General features: G+C 39.4%; 1 protein-coding gene across 2 annotated transcripts in view; it reads left to right on the top strand.

The window, feature by feature from the left end:
* The window catches only part of LOC132428465 (MOB-like protein phocein), a 39,894-nt gene that overhangs the window by 605 nt on the left and 17,079 nt on the right, over nt 1–22,210 (top strand). Inside the window, exons 2-3 of one of the 2 annotated variants that reach the window (XM_060016366.1) lie at nt 323–487; nt 16,830–16,892. In XM_060016366.1, coding sequence (XP_059872349.1) covers nt 323–487; nt 16,830–16,892 — 228 coding nt within the window. Of the gene's footprint in view, nt 1–322; nt 488–13,253; nt 13,360–16,829; nt 16,893–22,210 lie in introns of those variants that run through there. The other variant, XM_060016364.1, reaches the window with a different exon arrangement.

Genomic DNA, 22,210 nt, shown 5'->3' with positions numbered 1-22,210 from the left:
GTGTAATCGCTTTGAAAAAAGCACGGCTCCAGGCCGAGGGACTTCAATGTTTGCTGACGATTTACAGAAAAATCCGACGAAGGAGTATACTTGACCTTGGGAGATACTAAGGTTGTCCTGGAAGCTCGTCTGGCTGCTGACCAAAGGAGCAACAGTGATCCCTAACACACATAGGAAATGGGATTAAACTCGGAATTTAGAGCTGAACGTTCAGAGGTGTTTCCTTTGAATGAAAAAATCTGAGCTTTGTCGTTAACTTTGAAAGCCATTTGTGGCCTGTTCAGAATACATTGTTTCAAATCTAACATTTTTCTCTCTACAGGCAGGACAGGCATTTAGAAAGTTTCTTCCCCTCTTTGACCGAGTATTAGTTGAAAGAAGTGCAGCCGAAACTGTAACCAAGGGAGGCATTATGCTTCCAGAAAAATCACAAGGAAAAGTATTGCAAGCAACGGTAGTAGCTGTTGGATCAGGCTCTAAAGGAAAGGTAAATGGGGACTGAAATGGAACTAATTTTTTATGTGAAGGAGGGGGGGGGAAACACTGGTTATTGTTAAAAGTAGCCTTTTAGGTAGCTTGTTATTTTAAAGATCAGTCCCTAGTGGGTTCGCACCTAATCTTTCAGCAAAAATGATTTTGGAAAAAAAATCTCTTCTTTTATATGATGGGGAGTTCCACAGTATTAAAATCAGACGGCATAAATTTGAACTCTTGGTCTAACCTCTAACACTGAAATTGCCATAATCCTTTTAATCACCTTCGGCCTTGGTTAGCATATAAAAGGAGCTGGCTGGGCTATTGTAGTCATTCTCCAATTAAGGGTTAGACCTCAGACCTCTGAAAGTGTCAACTAGAATACGCAATAAATGCCCTTGGGGGTCAAATATGTTAATTGCATTGTTCCAGTTGCCTCTAAGAAAGGTCTAGCAAGGAGCTATCCTGTAGTTAGGAATAGGAAGGCTTTGGGCACTCTGCCTCAATCCCTCTCCCCAAATCTGCTTTGGAGGAACAGAAGTTGAATCTCAAAAGAAGTGTATGTTCCAAAGTCAGAAAGAAGACTCAAGTTTTTGTGTGTTGAAAGAAGTTAAACATGACCATTGTACATGTAGTTTTAAAAACTGGTTTACTTCGTATACTTGAGAGGTTATGTTAATATTTAACGATCAAAAAGCTTACAGTTAGTTTTTCCAGTATAACTCTTTGAACCTTTACACTGAAATCAGGTTTTAGTTTAAGCTACTGCATGTGCATTATTTCAAAGTGTAACTCTACAGTGATATGTTTGAGTGAAGAACTATGGTTGTATAAATTATATCATTTGGCCACAAAGTCCTTTTTTAACATTTGATTTGAATGAGCACAGTTGATTAATAAAAGTGTAAATATTTGGTCAACTAGATGTCTTTACTAATCAACATCTTTATTTTCTTAAGGGTGGAGAGATTCAACCAGTTAGTGTGAAAGTTGGAGATAAAGTTCTTCTCCCAGAATATGGAGGCACCAAAGTAGTTCTAGATGACAAGGTGTGTAAACTTCATATTATTAAGGAGAGGCTAAGTATTTGCTGTTAGTTTTCCTAACTAACCGTTTCTCTGTTTGCAGGATTATTTCTTATTTAGAGATGGTGACATTCTTGGAAAATACGTCGACTAAAATAAGTCACTATTGAAATGGCATCACGTGAAGCTGCCACTGAAGTTCTGAAATCTTTCATCATGTAAATAATTCCCGTGTTTCTTTTATAATAAAGTAATGATATCCAAACTAATGATATTCAGTGTCTCTGAAATTTAGTTTCTCTGTATTGATTTAAACATTCCCAAATAAAAGTATATAAATGAATGGTTTATCTTTATTTAGTGATTTAAAGATGGTTTTTAGTTTATGGGGCCTCTTTTTTTTTTTTTAGAAATAACCTGCAGAGAATTCAGGGAAACAGGTTTTCAGTTTTCAAGCTGGCTTTTTACATATATAGTTGATGCTGATAGAAAGCCATAGATTTACACTTACTTAACATTTTAAGAAGGTAAAGACAAATAGCAACATTCTGACCTCATTTATATCAAACATTTCAGTGTAGTTTGTTTATGAAATCTAGTCTCATATGTCTTATTTCTTAAGTTATATTTTGAAAAACTTAACACTTCCAGTTTTTAAAACAACACTACTACATAATTTACTTAGCAAAAATTCGAAGGTAGGGTATAATAGCTCACACTGGCTGGGTGCCTTCTATATGCCAGGCATAGCTAACTTTTTTTTTTTTCCTTCGGCACGCGGGCCTCTCATCGCTGCGGCCTCTACCGTCACGGAGCACAGGCTACGGACGCGCAGGCTCCGCGGCCATGGCCTCCTTTTTTTGTTTGTTTTAATTATTTTGTCTTTGGCTGCATTGGTTCTTCATTGCTGCGTGCGGGCTTTTCTCTAGTTGAGGTGAGCGGGCTACTCCTTGTGGTGGCTTCTCTTGTGGAGCACGGGCTCTAGGCACACGGGCTTACTTGCTCTGCCGCATGTGGGATCTTCCCGGACCAGGGCTCAAACTCATGTCCCCTGCACTGGCAGGCAGATTCTTAACCACTGCACCACAGGGGAAGTCCCCATAGCTAACTCTTAAGCATTTTCCAGGTACTGGCCTCCATTGTAGGTACTTTCATATAGCGGATGGTTTAATCTTTTAACAGAATATGAGCCAGGTACTGTTCGTGTCTTGCAGATAAGTAAGGTGGGGCACAGAGGGGTTAAGTAATAACCAGGGACACTGTAGGAAGTGGCAAAGCCAGTATTTGGACATAGGTAGTCCACATTCAGATGCTGTCTAAAACTTCATCCTTTATGGCCTCTGCTACTTTGTCAGCCAATCCTAAGTACTTAATACACGTTTTAGTCCTGGTGATAATGACTATGGAAAAGGGGAGGGGTTATCTAAAAGTGTCTGGCAATTGGTAAGTATCTAGTATACAATTTATTGAGTTTAACAAATGGGAAACTGACAGAACTGGATAAATAGCTTGATTTAGCTATAGCAGCCAGGGAGAATTAAGATTTGAACCCAAACAATCCTACAACAAAGTTGATTACCAACCCCTAAACATGTCTGCCTCTCAGCTACCAGCTCTTTCGGCCTTGCAGTCAAATTTGTTGCCTAGTTTTGGTTGCTTATAAACTAGTCTATGATCATGTCTTTTAAAAGTTGTGTTGCATGTTTTTCTTGTGTAATCAAAGTCTAGATGAAGTTTTAAGTGACATGGAATAATGGTCTCAACTTTTGATCACGTCCCCATCAGTAAAATATTACGTATGTGTATTTACATTAATGTATGCGTTAGTGCCATTTGGTATATAAGGCTTTTGTCATATTTGGGTAAAAAGATTAGAAACTCTTGGTCTTTCCTGGTGGCACAGTGGTTAAGAATCCGCCTACTTTCCTTAAAAACTAAAAATACAGTTACCATATGACCCAGCAATCCCACTACTGGGCATATACCCAGAGAAAACCATAATTCAAAAAAGACACATGCACCCCAATGTTCATTGCAGCACTATTTACAATAGCCAGGTCATGGAAGCAACCTAAATGCCCATCGACAGACAAATGGATAAAGAAGATGTGGTATGTATATACAATAGAATATTAGCCATAAAAAGGAACAAAATTGGGTCATTTGTTGAGACGTGGTGGACCTAGAGACTGTCATACAGAGTGAAATAATTCAAAACCAAATACCGTGTATTAACGCATATATGTGGAATCTAGAAAAATGGTACAGATGAACCGGTCTGCAAAGCAGAAATAGAGACGCAGATGTAGAGAACAAATGTATGGACACCAAGGGGGGAAAGTGGGGGTGGGCAATGGGATGAATTGGGAGATTGGGATTGACATATGTACACTAATATGTATAAAATAGATAACCTGTGTAAAAAATAAATTTTAAAAAAAATAAATTTTAAAAATTATTTTTAAAAAAAATAAATTTTAAAAAAGTTAAAAAAAAAAAGAATCCACCTGCCAGTGTAGGGGACACAGGTTCGAGCCCTGGTCTAGGAAGATCCCACATGCCACGGAGCAACTAAGCCTGTGCACCACAACTACTGAGCCTGCGTGCCATAATTACCGAAGCCCGCGCGCCTAGAGTCCATGCTCCACAATGAGAAGCCACTGCAATGAGAAGCCCACGCACCACAACGAAGAGTAGCCCCGGCTCACCACAACCAGAGAAGAGCCCATGTGAAGCAATGAAGACTCAACGCAGCCATAAATAAACAAATAAAAAGAATCTATTTTTACAGAACCCAAGTGGCTCATCAATTTCCTGCTGTGCCCCAGGCACAGCTAATAGGCTTTGGAGGTCATAACCTTGTAAGCACATATTTCCCTCTGATTTACCAATGAGAAAACTGACAGAGGGGAAGAGGAAACTTGTTCAAGGCCATGTAGCTGGTAAATTGCAATTAGGAATCCAGTCAAAGGCTATGGCTTCCCCATTATTACTGATTTTTTTCCCCAAGACCCAAGCAAATAAGTTTTGAGATCTAAGATGAGTTTCCAAACCTTGGTTCATCCTTCGAGTTACCTGCTATACTTAAATTTTCAGGGCTCCTTCCATAACCTACTAAACCAGAAGGACGGGAAAATTCTTTTTGTACCACGGAAATTGTCCTCGTCTAGCAGAACTGCTAAAGAAATAACTTTGTGAGATTATATTGGGAATTAATAGGGAAAAGGATTTTGGCATGAGAAATTTGGGCCAAAAATATGGGTATTGGGGACGTGGACCCATGTGTTTTAGAAAAGCATGTTGGGACTTCCCTGGTGGCTCAGTGGTTAAGAATCCACCTGCCAATGCAGGGAACACGGGTTAGATCCCTGGTCCGGGAAGATCCCACATGCCGTGGAGCAACTAAGCCCGTGCGCCACAACTACTGAGCCTGCGCTCTAGAGGCTGCGTGCCACAACTACTGAGCCCATGTGCCACAACTACCAAAGCCCGCATGCCTAGAGCCCATGCTCCGCAACAAGAGAAGCCACCGCAATGAGAATCCCACACACTGCAATGAAGAGCAACCCCCACTCGCCACAACCAGAGAAAGCCTGGGCGCAGCAATGAAGACCCAACGCAGCCAAAAACAAATTAAAAAAAAAAAAAGCATGCTGTCATTTACCTTTTGTTCAACAGGAAAATATCAATTGTAAGGAGAACGGTAAAGTAGGTAAAATTCTGACTGGAGTTTTCATAACATTACCATTTTTTACCTCTTGCCAGGCACTGTTCTAGGCACTTAACATATAATCTTGCTTACCTGTGTAATCATAGCAACTCTGTGAGGCAGATGTTCTTTGCCTCATAGGTGAAGGATGCAGAGAGAGGTAGAGTAACTTGCTCAAGGTGAAATATATTTTAAGTCATAGGCTGGAATTGAACTCAGGTTTGTCTGACTTCAAAGTCTGCCTTCCACAATTCTATACAAAAACAAATGAAAAATTGAGAATAAAATTAAAGTTACCAGGGAGGTATTCTGTTGTGAAAGTATTACCATTATCAAGATTATGATTTTTTTCCTCTATTGCTCCAGAAACTGTATGCTTTACAAAAACTTCTTATTTTTAAAAATCGGGATTACAAAGTTTTTCTTCATTTTTATTGTGGTAAGAACACTTAGCATGAGATATACCTTCTTAACAGATTTTTAAGTGTACATCATAATATTGTTAACTATAGGCACAATGTTGTACAGTCGATCTCTAGAACTTTTGCATCTTACTTAACTGAAACTTTATGCCTGTTGATTAGCAACTCCCCATTTTCCCCGCCCCCTAGTCCCTGGCAACCACCATTCTACTCTCTGCTTATATGAGTTTGACTATTTTAGATACTTCATGTAAGTGGAATGCAGTATTTTGTCCTTCTATGATTGGCTTATTTGACTTAGCTTAATGTCCTCAAGGTTCATTCCATGTTGTCAAATGTTGCAGAATTGCCTTCTTCTTTAAGGCTGAATAGTATTCCAATATATGTGTATACTACATTTTCTCTATTCATTCATCCAGCAGATGAACATTTAGGCTTCCACATCTTGGCTGTTGTAAATAGTGCTACAGTTAACATGGAAGTGCTAATATCTCTTTGAGATTCTGATTTCAGTTCTTTTAGATAAATACTCAGAAGTGGGATTCCTGAATAGAAGTAGGGTAGTTCTATTTTTAACTTTTTGAGGATCCTCTACACCGTTTCCCATAGTGGCCACACCATTCCGCTTTCCCACCAACATGGATCATAAGGTTTTATATAATAGAGGTGTGAACTTGTCACATTTGTTTCCTAATTTGATGTGCAGTTTTGTTTCTAGCTAGTCAAATCTCATTCTTCTAGTACATTTTTCTTTTGGAAATGTAAGTAATTAATTGATCCATAATTTTAGTGTATAGTATATGTGTCTGACTTTTTTTTTAACCAATGATTATCTTGTCTCAACTTTATTGCATTATCCATTCTTCCCCACCACCACTCCCCTGCCCCCAAATTTGAAATGTGACCTTTATCATACATTAAACTTTTAAATAAACATATTCCTGGATTTGATAGTCTGTTTCATTGATCTCTCTTTTCCATCACAGTGTTTTCAATATAAATATAAACTGTTATATTTAAGTTTGATATCTGATACAGCAATTTACTCTCAACAATACTTACCTAGCTGTGAGCATTTTTAAGCTTCTCAGCAAGGACTGCCAGATTGTTCTCCAGCATGATACTAAGACATGCCTCATCCAGAAAGCTAATTGCTGTTTTCTCTGCACCCACACAGAAATGGAGTTTTGAGCTTTTTATTTATTTATGTGAAGACTATTTAAATGTTTTCTTTACCCTTAAGCAATCTGTATGAGAGAGCTCATTAAAACCTAGGCTCTGGATCCCGTGTTACTTACATACTAGTTAAGTGACATTTGACAAATCATCTAACCCCTCTTAGTTTAAGAATTAACTGTAAAAGGAGGGCACAAGATGTCCCTTAACATTTTGAGTCAAGCCTGTTATTTTTTGTTTTGTTTTTGTTTTGTTTTTTGCGGTACGCGGGCCTGTCACTGTTGTGGCCTCTCCCGTTGCGGAGCACAGGCTCCGGACGCGCAGGCTCAGCGGCCATGGCCCACGGGCCCAGCCACTCCGCGGCACGTGGGATCTTCCCGGACCGGGGCACGAACCCGTGTCCCCTGCATCAGCACGCGGACTCTCAACCACTGCGCCACCAGGGAAGCCCAAGCCTGTTATTTTTTTTCCCTTAATTTTTTTTAAACTAGATAATATGCGTGTAAGAGTCCTTCCCATCCCTGTGCCCTAGCCACAAAGTTCCATTCCTGGAAGCACTAGTGTTACAGTTTATATTCTTCCTGTCAGGGGTGTTTTATGTATACATATGTATATGTGTGTGTATAAACATATGTATCTTGTGCATATGAAATATATATACATATACATTCATTTTCCTTTTGAAAAATAAAATATTCCATACACACCATTTGGCACCTTGTTTTTTTCTGTATTAACAATTTGTCTTTGGTCTATAAAGTACATAAAAGTTTCATTTACTTTATAGCTATATGATATTTCATTATTTGGATGGACCAAAATTTATTTAAGCATTTCCTATTGATGGATATTTAAATTCTAAACTTATGCTATTAGAAACAGTTCTGCAAAAAATAAAATTTCTGCATAAATTTCATATCTGTAAGATAAATTGCTAGGCATGTAATTGCTATGTCAAAGGGTATGTGGACTTTAATCATATATATGTACACACACACACACACACACACACACACCCCTTCAAGTTGCCCTTCACAGAAGTTCTATCAACTAATAGTCCTACCAGCAATGTATGAGACTGCTGATTTCTCCCCACTCTCAATAATACAGGATGTTATAAAGTTTATGTTTTGCCAAACTGATAATTTTAATTTATCATTATGAATGATGGTGAGGATCTCATGTGTTTAAGAGCCATCTCTATTTCCTTTACTGTTAACTGACAGTCCCTATTGACGGTTAATATCTTCTGCTCATTTTTCTACTGGGTGACTGGCCTTTTATGATTTGATATCTTTATCTATCAGGGGAATTGTTTCTTTGTGACAAATTTTTTTTCCTCCAGTTTATCAATTTGGCTTTGATTTTGTTTATGCTTTGAATTTGCAGGAAGTCATTTTGGTATAGTTGAATAAATGTTTTCCATTATAGCTTCTGGTTATTATTTCAAACTCTGAAAAGTCTTCTCCGATATAAGTCTCTTGCATTGGTTTCTTTAGGTATTTTTATAGTTTTTTGTTTTATAGTTTATGGGTGTTTTTTTTTTCAATCTTGGCTTCTATGGAGATTTTCCTGTTATAAGAGATAAGGAATGGATCCAAACCCTCTTTCTTCTTACAGATTAAGCCTAGTTCTTTAAGACATGTTAAAATTTAGCCAAACTCTTACAAAATGCTCTTTCAGTCTCATTTAGCCTGCAGACTTGACTTGGAAAAAACATCAATGGGTACTCACTTATCTGGCTTGTCATTTCAAAAGGTCAGTTTATTATAGTATTTTTAAGTAATTCATTGTTTTTTGAACATGTGTCAGGCACTGTCTTAGGCACTGGAGATACAGGGATGAATAAAATGGGGGAGGCAGAAGTAAACAACTAAAGTAATAGCATAATTTTAGATAGAGATTGCTGTCATCTAGAAAATAAAGGTAGGGACTTCCCTGGTGGTCCAGTGGCTAAGACTCCGTGCTACCAATGCAGGGGTCCAGGTTCGATCCCTGGTCAGGGGACTAGATCCCACATGCCACAACTAAGAGTTCGCATGCTGCAACTAAAGATCCTGCACACAGCAACTAAGACCCAGTGCAGCCAAATAAATGCATAAGTAAGTATTAAGAAAAAAAAAGAAAAGAAAGGTAGAAAATGCCATTAACTTCATGAAAGACATGAGTTCCCCTGTTAAAAAGAGGAAATGATAACAGTCTGTTGTGACTTGTCTCTTCTGATCACATCTTCCTGAAAATTCAGGAACTACTGTATTAGATATCTATTGCTGCATAACAAATCACCCCAAACTTAGTGGCTTAAAACAACAATGAACATCTCACACAGTATCTGTATGTCAGAAATTTGGAAGCAGCTTATTTGGGTGGTCCTAGTTTGGGTCTTTCATGAGGCTGCCATCATCCAAAGGTTTGACTGGAGCTGGAAGTTATACTTCCAAGATGGTCACTTATACTGGCAAGTCGATGCTTGCTTTTGGTGGGAGCTTCAGTTCCACACCATGCAGATCCCTCATAGGCTACTTGAGGGTCCTCACACATGACAGCTTTCTCACCCAGGGCAGGTGAGCTAAGAGAGCAAGGCACAATGTCTTTTATCACCTAACATCAGGAGCCACACAACATCATTTTCACAGAATCTATTGGTTAAATAGGTCAGCCCTATTCAGCGTGAGAGAGAACCACACAAAGGTGTAAATACCAAGAGATAATAATCACTGGGGGCCATCTTGGCATCTGGCTACCACAATCACTAATTGGTCAAATATTCTAGAGAGAAAAATGAAGTGCAGTGGGAGTTCAGTCTCTCACTCATTTGTAGTCAAAGTTGTCTAAGCTTGAACTTTATAAATTAAAAAAATTTTGTCTATAACGATTTTTATAAAGAGAAATTAATTTTCAAATAATACATTGAAAATGTATAAAGCTACATATACAACTAATTTGTTCAGCTATGAACATACATCTCCATACTTCACTGCTGCTTCACCTTTACTTGGTCCACAATGAAATCTCCTGCAACTCCACAGATAAATGTTACTTTATAGCACATTTCAACTACTTCATGCATCATTCACTGCATCAGCTTTGCTCTTAGGCTGGCTTCCTTCAAGCCAAGACGGTTGATGCAGCCTCAGACTTAACAAGGTTCACTGGCAGAAAAAAGGGACCATCTCTTTTATTATCTCGTCAAGATTAAGAAAACCCTTCCCTAAAATGCTCCATCAGATATCTTTTCATATCTCTTCAGGCTAAAATGGAGTCACATGCTCACCCTTTAACTAAACATTGGCTTAGTCCAATGAGGATTTATCCCGCAGCTAGAGATGGGTTTACCTTTCTCTGCTCAAATTCGGAGAGATGGATACTGAGCAAGATCAAAGTCTGTTTGCAAAGAACATGAGTGAACGGGTACGGATAGCAAGTAGGCAACCATTAGGGGCTGCTTACCACTTAAGACATATTGCTTTGTAGTATAGTAATTTACATATCCTCCTTTCCCATTCATTTTTAAGCTTTTTGAGGATAGATTATACATCTTATTCATGTTTCTTAGCACTTGCTCAGTGCCTTACACACAATGGGCACTCACTATTTTACTTGGATTTTAAAATTCCCCAAAGAGAATTTCGTATTGGATAGATGGTTTTGAAATTACTTATGATTCTTTGGATTTACAAAATATTTTCTTCTAAAACTTTAAGAGACTTCCAGGAGTATTTACTTTTATACTTTCATACTCTATGAGGCAGAAGGAAAGAACTGCTGTGCACTAGTTTCATTACCAAAAAAAAAAAAAAAAGAAAAAACCCAACCCTTTTATTTGATATTTTTCAAAGTCTTACAGTCAACAAGCAAGAGAATTTAGATTTCTTGAATCTCAGTCTAAAGTTATTTTCATTTGTCCATATTGCCTTTAAAAAGACTACTCCTTCTTTAACCAAAATATTCAAGTAACCCATTATTACATGTAACTGTTATGGTACTGATCATGCTTTTTTTTCTTCTTCTTCTTCCCCCATCCCCTAAATTAATCATGGTTATAAAACTTTTTGCTTGGAGGTCATAATCTGCAGACTGATAGAGGAATTAAAATGTGAAGGTTATGAGCTAGAAACATTTCAGCCTTAAAGAAAAAGGTTCTTCCTGTGAACAAGGCCAGAATTGACATCACAATGTAACTTGATTAGACTTTTCAAAGAGATGAATACGTATTTTGTTCCTTAATTTAACATCTACTTATTCACTTTTTCTTTTGTTCTTTTCAGATGGGCTGAAACAGTATTACTTAAGTATTATTAAATCTGGACTTAAGAGAACATTAAGATGAGCCCCTTCAACTATAGGTCACTGATATTTACAGCTCGGGGACTACCACACAATCTGGGAAATGTTAACTGAATCCTTGGAGTAAATGAGGCGAGGTTGTCCAGACCTAAGACTCTGCTCTCTACAGACCCACCCTTATCTCTCTTAGGGAGGCAGTATTTAGGTGCCGCTTGTCTTAGATCCTCACTATATTTAGTAAGAGAATTGGTGATTTGCACGGCTGTCTCCATTGCTAGACTCTAGGCAACTTATGGTTAAGGATGCCGCCTTTTCATACTTTTACCTCAGTGCCAAACACGTACTGGGGCTTAATAAATACTCGTTGAATGAATAAATTTTTTGCTGTCTATGAGGTAGTGATGGAATTGTCCTTGCTCTTGAAAAGTTACCAGTCTTGGGGCTTCCCTGGTGGCGCAGTGGTTAAGAATCCTCCTGAGCTTCCCTGGTGGCGCAGTGGTTGAGAGTCCGCCTGCCGATGCAGGGGGGAACTGGTTCGTGCCCCGGTGCGGCTGGGCCCGTGAGCCATGGCCACTGAGCCTGCGCGTCCGGAGCCTGTGCTCCGCAGTGGGAGAGGCCGCAGCAGGGAGAGGCCCGCGTACCCCAAAACAAACAAACAAAAAAAGAATCCTCCTGCCAATGCTGGGGACACGGGTTCAAGCCCTGGTCCGGGAAGATCCCACATGCCGCGGAGCAACTAAGCCCGTGCACCACAACTACTGAGCCTGCGCTCTAGAGCCTGCGAGCCACAAATACTGAGCCCGGGTGCCACAACTACTTAAGCCCGCGCACCCGGAGCCTGTGCTCCGCAACAAGAAAAGCCACTGCAGTGAGAAGCCAGCGCACCACAACAAAGAGTAGCCTCTGCTCGCTGCAACTAGAGAAAGCCCGCGCACAGCAATGAAGACCAAACGCAGGCCAAAAAAAAAAAAAAAAAGTTACCAGTCTCTACATCTTCCTGATAGAAAGAATCTTACTTAAAGGCAAACAGACTTCTCGTTGTTAAATGCTTTTGAACAAAATTCCAAGTCATGAGTTATTCAGCTTTGCACTCACTCATTTTAACCAACCTGTCCTCCACTCCTCCCTTCCATCTTTGGAGCCTCTGCTACATCTCTCAGCATTCTCAATACACCTTTATGTGTACTTGATGGGATACCTGATGTTTTCCTCTCTTGGAAATCACCCTACTGTATATACACTGTTTACTCTTTTAACTATCTTCGCATCTGGTAACCTATAGCCTCCCTCATCCCAAATCAAAGATTTAAGGTTTCCAAGCAGGAACAAAAAAAAAGTTTGCCAATGCTACTGTGATTTCATGACTTAAGAGAACACTTAAAACTTGCAACAAAGAAAATCTGAAATCCTGTAAGATGCACAACTCCCACTGTCTATCAAGGGGCATTCATTTTCTCCTCCTGCTTCTGACTTGCAAAATTTACAAGCTAATTTTGTTTGCTTGACACACAATACCAGATGTCCACTCTATCTCAGATAATTGGCATCTGGGTCTCTTATCAACACAAACAAACTTGATACTGAAAAGCCCTTGGTTTTGAAGTTAGTGGATAGCGGAAATATCATTTCACACTCTTAAGCCCGAGTCTGATTTGAAATTGGGTCGATTTCATGCCGGGTCTGTGGAATTCTCCCAGACTGCTGGCCTGTTTCCCACTTTGCACGCCTAGGCAGATTTCGGGACAGAATTACGCTTCTCTAGGTATTTGCTCGCACAAGAGTTTACTGAAACGGTCGCCATCGTGCAAACTCTGTCTTTCCAACGTTAACCAACGTTAAAGTTAAGCCCAAGAAGATGCACCAACGCGTTACGCCGAACTTGCGCATTCCCGCAGCGGCTCTCTGCGTTGGCCTGCGAATTCCCTCGCAGCCACTCCCGGCCTCCGCGGCGTGGTCTTTGCCTCCCGCCACATTGCCGCCATTGAGTCGTCGGATATTCCTTCTCCAGTGCCCCTCCCTCCGCCCGCCGGTCCTTTCCCGGCCTCCTCGGGTTCCTCCCAACCTGCCCCGCGCAGGCTGCGGCTGTGCCGTCAGCCGTCGCCCCTCCCCCTCTCCCGGACCTAGAGCGCCGCTCCGCCCCGCCCCCCGCGCAGGCAGCCGTCCCCTACATCCGGGTACCGACTCCAGCCGCCCAGACTCTGGCACTATGGTCATGGCGGAGGGGACGGCAGTGCTGAGGCGGAACAGGCCGGGCACCAAGGCCCAGGTACTATCTCTGCACCTCTGGTGGAGGGGAGAGGGGACTTTTGGTGCCGAGCTGCGCCGCACCTGGAAGGTGGATGCTTCTGCGAGGAGGTTGGGCCGCGGCGACAGGCGGGCGGGCAGGGGCACTGGTGCCCGGCCTGCTCTTCCGGAGCCTCAGCCCCTCGGTTTGGCTGAGGCGGCGGCGGCCCGCGAGGCCTGCGGAGCTCCGATTGGACGGTGGGCGTGAGGGGCGCCTGGGGGCCACCGAGGCCCGGGACTGGGAGCTTGTCAGCAGTGACTACTTGTCCTCGCTTCTCCCCTGATCCCCAGTGACCAGCTTCGGGGAGGGGCGCGGCCGGCCGGGTGGAGACCCCCGGGGTTCCGTGAGGGTCGGGGCTGCCAGGGTGGGAGGGGTAAACAACAGCCTACCTCGTCCTGGTTTCCATTTCCTACCTGGCCTGTGACGTGCCCGACTTCTGCCATCCAGCTTGTCTAGCCGGATCCGGGAGTCGATAATTTACTTTATCCTCCTCCTCCTGCTGTTTGCCATTGACCACTTCTTTCCGTAGCTGTTCTCTGGTCCAGCAAGTTTTCATCATCAGGCTGGGACTTGTTAGATGCCATTCCTTGTGAATTTCCTTGTTACTATATGTGAAGCATAGGGAATGAACTTATTATAATTTTATCACCTTTTAGTAGGGTAGTACTTGGGGTGAATTGGTGCTTATTTCACTATTGATTCTTGCGATTTGCCAAAGACGGGATGCTTCACATTCTTAAAAAAATCAAGTAGACCTCATCTGATTAATCTGCCAGGTAAAATGCCTTGCGATTGAGTACAGACTCCAAAATCGGAAGAGATGTGTTAAAAATGTAATTTTAAAGAAAAAGAGACGGAGGGGGAGGAAACCAGAAACAACCGTAGAGCTATGACAGTATGCTAGAGAATACATTTTAATATCTTGCACAGAATTTTGGAAGGGGAGTTCTTTCAAAGGGAACTTTTAGATCCAGACAGCTTCCTAGATGCATGTTACGGAAAAGGAAACTGAAGCCCAGAGATTAGACTGCATTTGCTCAAGGTTGCCCAGTCTCCAGATTCGATTCTTAGTTCATTAGTGACCTTTTCTTTTTAACAAGTTGCTTCTAGTACTGAATTTTAGAGTTTAGTTGGGAAGCCTTTTTTTATAAAGTCACATGTGTCAGTTCTACTGGCAGTTTTGTGGTCATACTACATGGAATTTATATATTATTTATGCTTTTACTGTTTCTAAACTTTCTTTCTTTATAAATGATCTTTTCTCAGATACCTTTAATTCTTTTTCTGTGGCAGCATTATTTCTGATTCTTTTAAGTGATCAACTTTTATGTTTTTAAATTCAGAAATGGACTTTTGTACTCACATTCTGAGAATCATCCATTTTTACTTATTCAAAAGTTCTTAATTTTGAAAGGTTAGAGAATCATAGATTTTAACTCAATATTGTAACACACCTGTTTGCTGTGTTGTTATGAGTAAGTCACCTATAAGAAAACACCTTTGCTTTTTTCCAGATGGTCATAGATCAAGGTTGTTAAATAAAATGTATTAGAAAAGGTTAAGATTTTTTAAAAAAAGGACTATTTAAGCAGCATTCTGTCATATCCCTTGTCTATCACACTGATTTCCTTCAGTGAAAGGGGTCTATTCTAAAATGATTTATTTAGAACTATAATAGAGTAGGTAGAGTATCTTCCTCCTTTTTTTTTTTAATTGGTTAGATTGGGTTATAAGCACAAAGTTGGTTTTCAGTAAACGTTTAACTGAATTAGATGAGAATGTTCATTAGGCTGGATTTTTGTCTCCTGTTTTTTGGGGTTTTTTTAGAATATTTATTTATTTATTTGGTTGTGCCAGGTGTTAGTTGTGGCAGGCAAGCTCCTTAGTTGCGGCTCGCTGGCTCCTTAGTTGTGGCATGTGAATTCTTAGTTACGGCATGCATGTGGGATCTAGTTCCCTGACCAGGGATTGAACCCAGGCCCCCTGCACTGGAAGCGTGGAGTCTTAACCAGTGTGCCACCAGGGAAGTCCCTTGGCTCCTCTTTTAAGTGTTTAAAGTATATCACAGTTATGATGAGGCAAAGCATTTAATTTCCAATTAACTTTTTTACATCTTTTCTGTGTACCACTATATGTGTTTTCTAATATTTTAAAAACAAAATATTCTACAAACTATCTTTTCTTTTTTTTTAAACGAAAGAATAGGCAAAACGTATTGATAGAAACAGTTTTCACTACAAATCAGAAAGGAAGAATTTAAAAACTACTTTCTGGTGATATGTAGATGATGTCTAGGAAAAGACATCCTAGAACAATTTCCAGAAAGTTGTTTTTATTTCTTGACATTTTAAAATAAAGTTCATTTTCATTCAGATAAGGCAACTATTTAAAAAAAGATACGAAATGCTTAAGACACTTAAAAAGGTGTACCATACCCATCACCTACTCTAAGAACTAGGACATTACTAATATAGTTAAATCCCTCTGTATTGTGATATTCTGTCTTCTGCCCACTCCCAGCCAGTAATGGTGATTATCATTCCTTTTTTTTCCTTTATACTTTTATTATATATGCATTATATTCATAAGTATGTTTTGCACTTTCTTAAACTTTTATTTATGTGGTATCATGCACTGTATTCTGCAGCTTGCTCCAATTTTTGCTCATGGCCTTTGGAGACTTAATCCATGTTGATCGATACAGGGTTATGGATTGTTGGTTTACTACTACCTTTTCTCAGACATTTATTGAGTACCTACAATGCGTTGGACAATGCGCACCTACAAGGGATATATTTCAGCAGTCAAATGGAAAGGTTCTTAACCACTTAGGGGAATGTCTATGAACTGAACTATCTATAGAGAAATTCAGAACCAGTGCAAAGTGATCCACAGAAATACTCCCCTTAAGAGAAGGTTGTTCTGTTTAGATGACTGCTTTTTGATGGAGCTCATATTTTGATTTAGAAATTTAAAACACCATTTGGAATTGGAATTATAATTTATAATATCTGTCTTAAATAATATTTATGGAGTAGTAACTACTACTAACTCTAGCTATTCTCTTTGGGTAAAAACTGATTCAGTTTTTTACTGCCTGGAGATTGTTTTTTTTCAATATAACATTTAGAAAAATATTTAACTATCAAACAAAAAAGTGATAGGCTTATCAATTAAGTAATACATGAGAGGTTTATGGGAGCCATATTTGAGGGATTTGTGACTGAAAAAAGTGTAGCTTATAGTTCAATTAAATAAAATCTTGGTGTTCATTTAAAACATTGAATAAAATTCCTTTAACTTATTCACTAATAATCACATTGTTTACCGTATGAGGGCTTTTCTTCTCTGGTATAACTTCGGATCTTTATTAAGAATTGAAATTAATCATAATAGTATTGCATCTTCTTTGTAACTTTGTACGTGCTTTAATCATGAAATTTTTTTTATAGGATTTCTATAATTGGCCTGATGAATCCTTTGATGAAATGGACAGTACACTAGCTGTTCAGCAGGTAATAACAATAGCTACTTTTGCAACTCTAATAACCTAAGCATTTTATTTCTTTTGGCATAGTTAAATATTCCTGTAACTTTTAGCACAAACCAGAATCCATGGAATTAATGGGATACCTGTTTGAAACTTTTATCAAACCTCATTTTAAGATGGCATATTAGGGCTTCCCTGGTGGCACAGTGGTTAAGAATCTGCCTGCCAATGCAGGGGACAAGGGTTCAAGTCCTGGTCTGGGAAGATCCCACATGCCGCAGAGCAACTAAGCCTGTGCGCCACAACTGCTGAGCCTGCACTGTACAGCCCGCAAGCCACAACTACTGAAGTCCACATGCCTAGAGCCAGTGCCCCACAACACAAGAAGCCACTGCCCCACAACACAAGAAGCCACTGCAATGAGAAGCCTGCGCACTGCATCAAAGAGTAGCCCCCACTCACTGCAACTAGAGGAAGCCCGTGCACAGCAATGAAGACCCAACACAGCCATAAATAAATAAATAAATAAATTTATTTTAAAAAAGAATGTATTGTTCAATCAGCAAATATTTAATGGGCTAGCAAAGAGATAGGCCTTGTGGAGGATACAGAAATATAAACCTGGAGCTCTATGCCTGGAAATTGGCAAAAATTAAGAGGAAAAGTGTGCACATATTTTTCCCTTTAAAAGTAGAGTTTTGCCCTGATACTTCGTTGAATTTGTTTACTAGTCCTAACGATTTTTTTGTGTAATCTTTTGCGTTTTCTACATATGAGATTTTTTCATGCGCAAACAACTAAATTTACTTCTTTTCTAGTCTGGATGCCTTTTATTTCTTTTTCTTACCTAATTGCTCTGGCTGGAATTTGCAGTAGTATTTTGAATAGACATGGCAACAGCAGGCATCCTTATCTTGTGCCTGATCTTAACAGAAAGCTTTCAGTCTTCCATGTTGAGTATGATGTTGCTGTAGGTTTTTCATATTTGGCCTTTATTATGTTGAGTTAATTTCTTCTTATTTCTGGTTTGTCGAGTGTTTTTATCATAAAAAGGTGTTGAATTTTGTCAAATGCTTTTTCTGTACCAATTGAGATAATTGTGTATTTTTTTTCCCTTCATTCTGTTAACATGGTATATTATATTGATCAATTTTTGTATGTTGAACCATCCTTGCATTCTAGGAATAAATCCCATTTGGTCATGGTGTATAATTTTAATTTGCTGCCGAATTTGGTTTGCTAGGATTTTTGCATCAGTGTTCATAAGGGATATTGGTTTCTAGTTTTCTTAGAGTATCTTTGTCTGGCTTTCGTATTAGGAATGCTGCTGTAGTGGAGTTAGGAAGTATTCCCTTCTCTTCAATTTTTTGGAAGAGTTTGAGAAGGATTGATGTTAGTTCTTTAAATATTTAGTAAAATTCACCAGTGAAGCCGTCAGGTCCAGGGCTTTTCTTTGGTTGCACAACATTGTGAATGCAAGTAAGCCACAGAACCGTACACTTAAAAATGGTTAAAATGACTAACCTTTCCACGTTGAATGGTTTTGGTACCCTTGTCAAAAATCATTGCACTGTATATGTGAGGGTTTATTTCTAGTTCCTCTATTCAGTTCCATTGGTTTATATGTGTATCCTTATGTCAGTACCACACTGTTTTGTTGTTGTTTTTTGGCCACACAGCGTGGGGGAATCTTAGTTCCCCAAACCAGGAATTGAACCCGTGCCCCCTGCAGTGGAAGCTCAGAGTCCTAACCACTGAACCACCAACGAATTCCCAGTACCACACTATTTCGACTACTATAGCTTTGTAGTAAGTCTTGAAATTGGTAGGTCTGTATCCTCCAACTTATGTTTTCTTCTTTTTTCTTTTAAATTTATTTATTTTTGGCTGCGTTGGGTCTTTGTTGTTGCGCTTGGGCTTTCTCTAGATGCGGTGAGCGGGGGCTACTCTTCCTTGCAGTGCACAGTCTTCTCATTGCAGTGGCTTCTCTTCTTGCAGAGCACGGGCTCTAGGTGCGCAGGCTTCGGTAGTTGTGGCTCCTGGTTCTAGAGTGCAGGCTCAGTAGATGTGGCGCATGCGCTTAGTTGCTCCACGGCATTTGGGATCTTCCCGGACCAGGGATTGAACCCTTGTCCCCTGCATTGGCAGGCCGATTCTCAACCACTGCGCCACCAGGGAAGCCCCCAACTTGTGTTTTCTTTTCAAGATTATTTTGGCTATTTGGTGCCCGTTGCAATTACATATAAATGTGAGAATCAGCTTTTCCATTTCTACAAAAAAGACTGTTGGAATTTTGATAGAGATTGCACAGAATCTGTAGATTGCTTTAGGTTATGCAAGTTTTGAAGTTTTCAGTATGCAAGTATTTAATCTCCTGATGTAAACTTATTCCTAGGTATTTTATTCTTTCAGATACTGTTGTAGATGGAGTTTCTTTCTTTTTTTTTCTAATTTTTATTATCATTTTTTATTGAAGTAGAGTTGATTTGCAATGTTTCAGGTGTACAGCAAGGTGATTTAGTTATATTTAGATGTAGATATATCAATATATAGGAGTTCCTTTCTTTTTTTTTTTTTTTGATTAATTTTTTTAAATTCTTTTTTTGTTTTAAACCCCACATTTGTTTATTTATTTATTTTTCTGGCTGTGTTGGGTCTTCGTTTCTGTGCGAGGGCTTTCTCTAGTTGTGGCAAGCGGGGACAACTCTTCATCGCGGTGCGTGGGCCTCTCACTATTGCGGCCTCTCTTGTTGCGGAGCACAGGCTCCAGACGCGCAGGCTCAGTAGTTGCGGCTCACGGGCACAGTTGCTCCGTGGCATGTGGGATCTTCCCAGACCAGGGCTCGAACCCGTGTCCCCTGCATTGGCAGGCAGATTCTCAACCACTTCGCCACCAGGGAAGCCCAGGAGTTCCTTTCTTAATTTTCTTTTTGAATTGTTCATTGAAGGTGTATAGAAACACAACTGATTTTTGTATTTTGATCTTGTATCCTACTACTTCACTGAATTCATTTCTTTGCTTTATGAGCTTTCCTGTGGATTCTTTGGGATTTCTCTATATAGGATCATGTCATCTGTGCCTTTTATTCATTTATTTACTGTCTAATTGTTCTCGCTGGAATTTAAGTACAGTATTGAATAGCAGTGGTGAAAACAGGCATCCTTGTCTCATTTATGATTTTTTTTTGGCGGGGGGCCATGCTGTGTGGCTTGCAGGATCTTAGTTCCCCGACCAAGGATTGAACCCAGGCCGTTGGCAGTGAAAGCACAGAGTCCTAACCATTGGGCCATCAGGGAATTCCCATATTTCTGATTTTTTTTTTTTTTTTTTTTTGTGGTACGCGGGCCTCTCACTGCTGTGGCCTCTCCCGTTGCAGAGCACAGGCTCCAGACGCGCAGGCTCAGCGGCCATGGCTCACGGGCCCAGCCGCTCCACGGCATGTGGGATCTTCCCGGACCAGAGCACGAACCTGTGTCCCCTGCATTGGCAGGCAGACTCTTGACCACTGCGCCACCAGGAAAGCCCCCTTATTTCTGATTTCAGAGGGAAACCTTTCAGTCTTTCACCATTGAGTATGAGTAACATCATACCTGTGGGTTTTTCAAAATGCCCTTCATCATATTGAGGAAGTTCTCTCATATACCTAGTTTTCTGTTTTTGTCGTGAAGGGTGTTGGATTTTGTCAGATGACTTCTGCATTAATTGATACGCTTGTGTTTTTTCCTCTGTATATTAATGAAGTGTATTACATTGGTTAATTTTTTTTTTTAAATGTTGAACTACCTTTCATTCCTTGCAGCTTTCTTTTGATTCGTGTTTGTATGGTATATATTTTTTTCCATCCTTTTACTTTTTTTTTTTTTTCTGATGCAGTTCCTTTATTATCAGGAAACAGTGTCATTATCAAATTTATCCTTTTACTTTTAACCTACTTATATCATTATATTTGAAGTAAGTTTCTCATAAACAGTATAGTTGGGTCATATTTCTTTGTTCTTTCTGACAGTCCTTGTCTTTTAACTGGTATATTTAGGCCATTTAATGTGAATATGGTTATTGATAGATATGTTTAGATTTAGAATTACCATTTTATTACTTGTTTTTAGTTTCCTCTTTTTTTTCTATTTCCTTTTTCTGCCTTTTTAAGGGTTATTTGAGCATTTTTAGTATTCTATTTTAATTTATTCTAATTTTTTTAAATTTATTCTAATTTTGATTGTATCTCATATAATTTTTTTGATGATTGCTCTAGAGATTACTAAGTTCATGCTTAACTCTTCAGTCTATTTAGAGTCAATATTTTACTGCTTCAATTGAAATGTAGATACTGTCATCATTTGAACCATTTTACTCTCCTCCTTTATGCTTTAGTTATCTATATTACATCTACATACATTGAAGACCCCACCAGACAATATTATATTTTTTGCTTTCATCTGCCAAACATATTTTAAAGATCAAGAGAAGAATGGTCTAATATATATTTATACCCAGATATTAATATAATTGCTGTTGCTCCTGATAGTCTAAGTTTCTTTCTGGTATTATTTTTTTTTTTTTCCTTCTAACTAAAGAACTTCCTTTAGCAGTTCTTTTAGAGCCGTCTGCTGGCTAGGAATTCTCCTTAGCTTTAATTTTTTTTTTAATTTAATTTTATTTATTTTTTTGTACAGCAGATTCTTATTAGTTATCTATTTTATACATATTAGTGTTATATGTCAATCCCAATCTCCCAATTCATCCCACCACAATGAACCCCCCTGCCACTTTCCCCCCTTGGTGTCCATACGTTTGTTCTCTACATCTGTGTCTCTGATTCTGCCCTGCATACTGGTTCATCTGTACCATTTTTCTAGGTTCCACATATATGCGTTAATATACGACATTTGTTTTTCTCTTTCTGATTTACTTCACTCTGTATGACAGTCTCTAGATCCATCCACATCTCTACAAATGACCGAATTTCATTCCTTTTTATGGCTGAGTAATATTCCATTGTATATATGTACCATATCTTCTTTATCCGTTTGTCTGTCGATGGGCATTTAGGTTCCTTCCATGACCTGGCTATTGTAAATAGTGCTGCAATGAACATTGGGGTGCATGTGTCTTTGAATTATGGTTTTCTCTGGGTATATGCCCAGTAGTGGGATTGCTGGATCATATGATAATTCTGTTTTTAGTTTTTTAAGGAACCTCCATACTGTTCTCCATAGTGGCTGTATCAATTTACATTCCCACCAGCAGTGCAAGAGGGTTCTCTTTTCTCCACACCCTCTGGAGCATTTGTTGTTTGTAGATTTTCTGATGGTGCCCATTCTAACTGGTGTGAGGTGATACCT

Source organism: Delphinus delphis, chromosome 7 (genome assembly GCF_949987515.2).
Source record: "Delphinus delphis chromosome 7, mDelDel1.2, whole genome shotgun sequence".
Lineage (NCBI taxonomy): Eukaryota > Metazoa > Chordata > Mammalia > Artiodactyla > Delphinidae > Delphinus > Delphinus delphis.
Note: the sequence above shows the minus strand (reverse complement) of the source record. Positions and strands in the feature narration are given on the sequence as shown.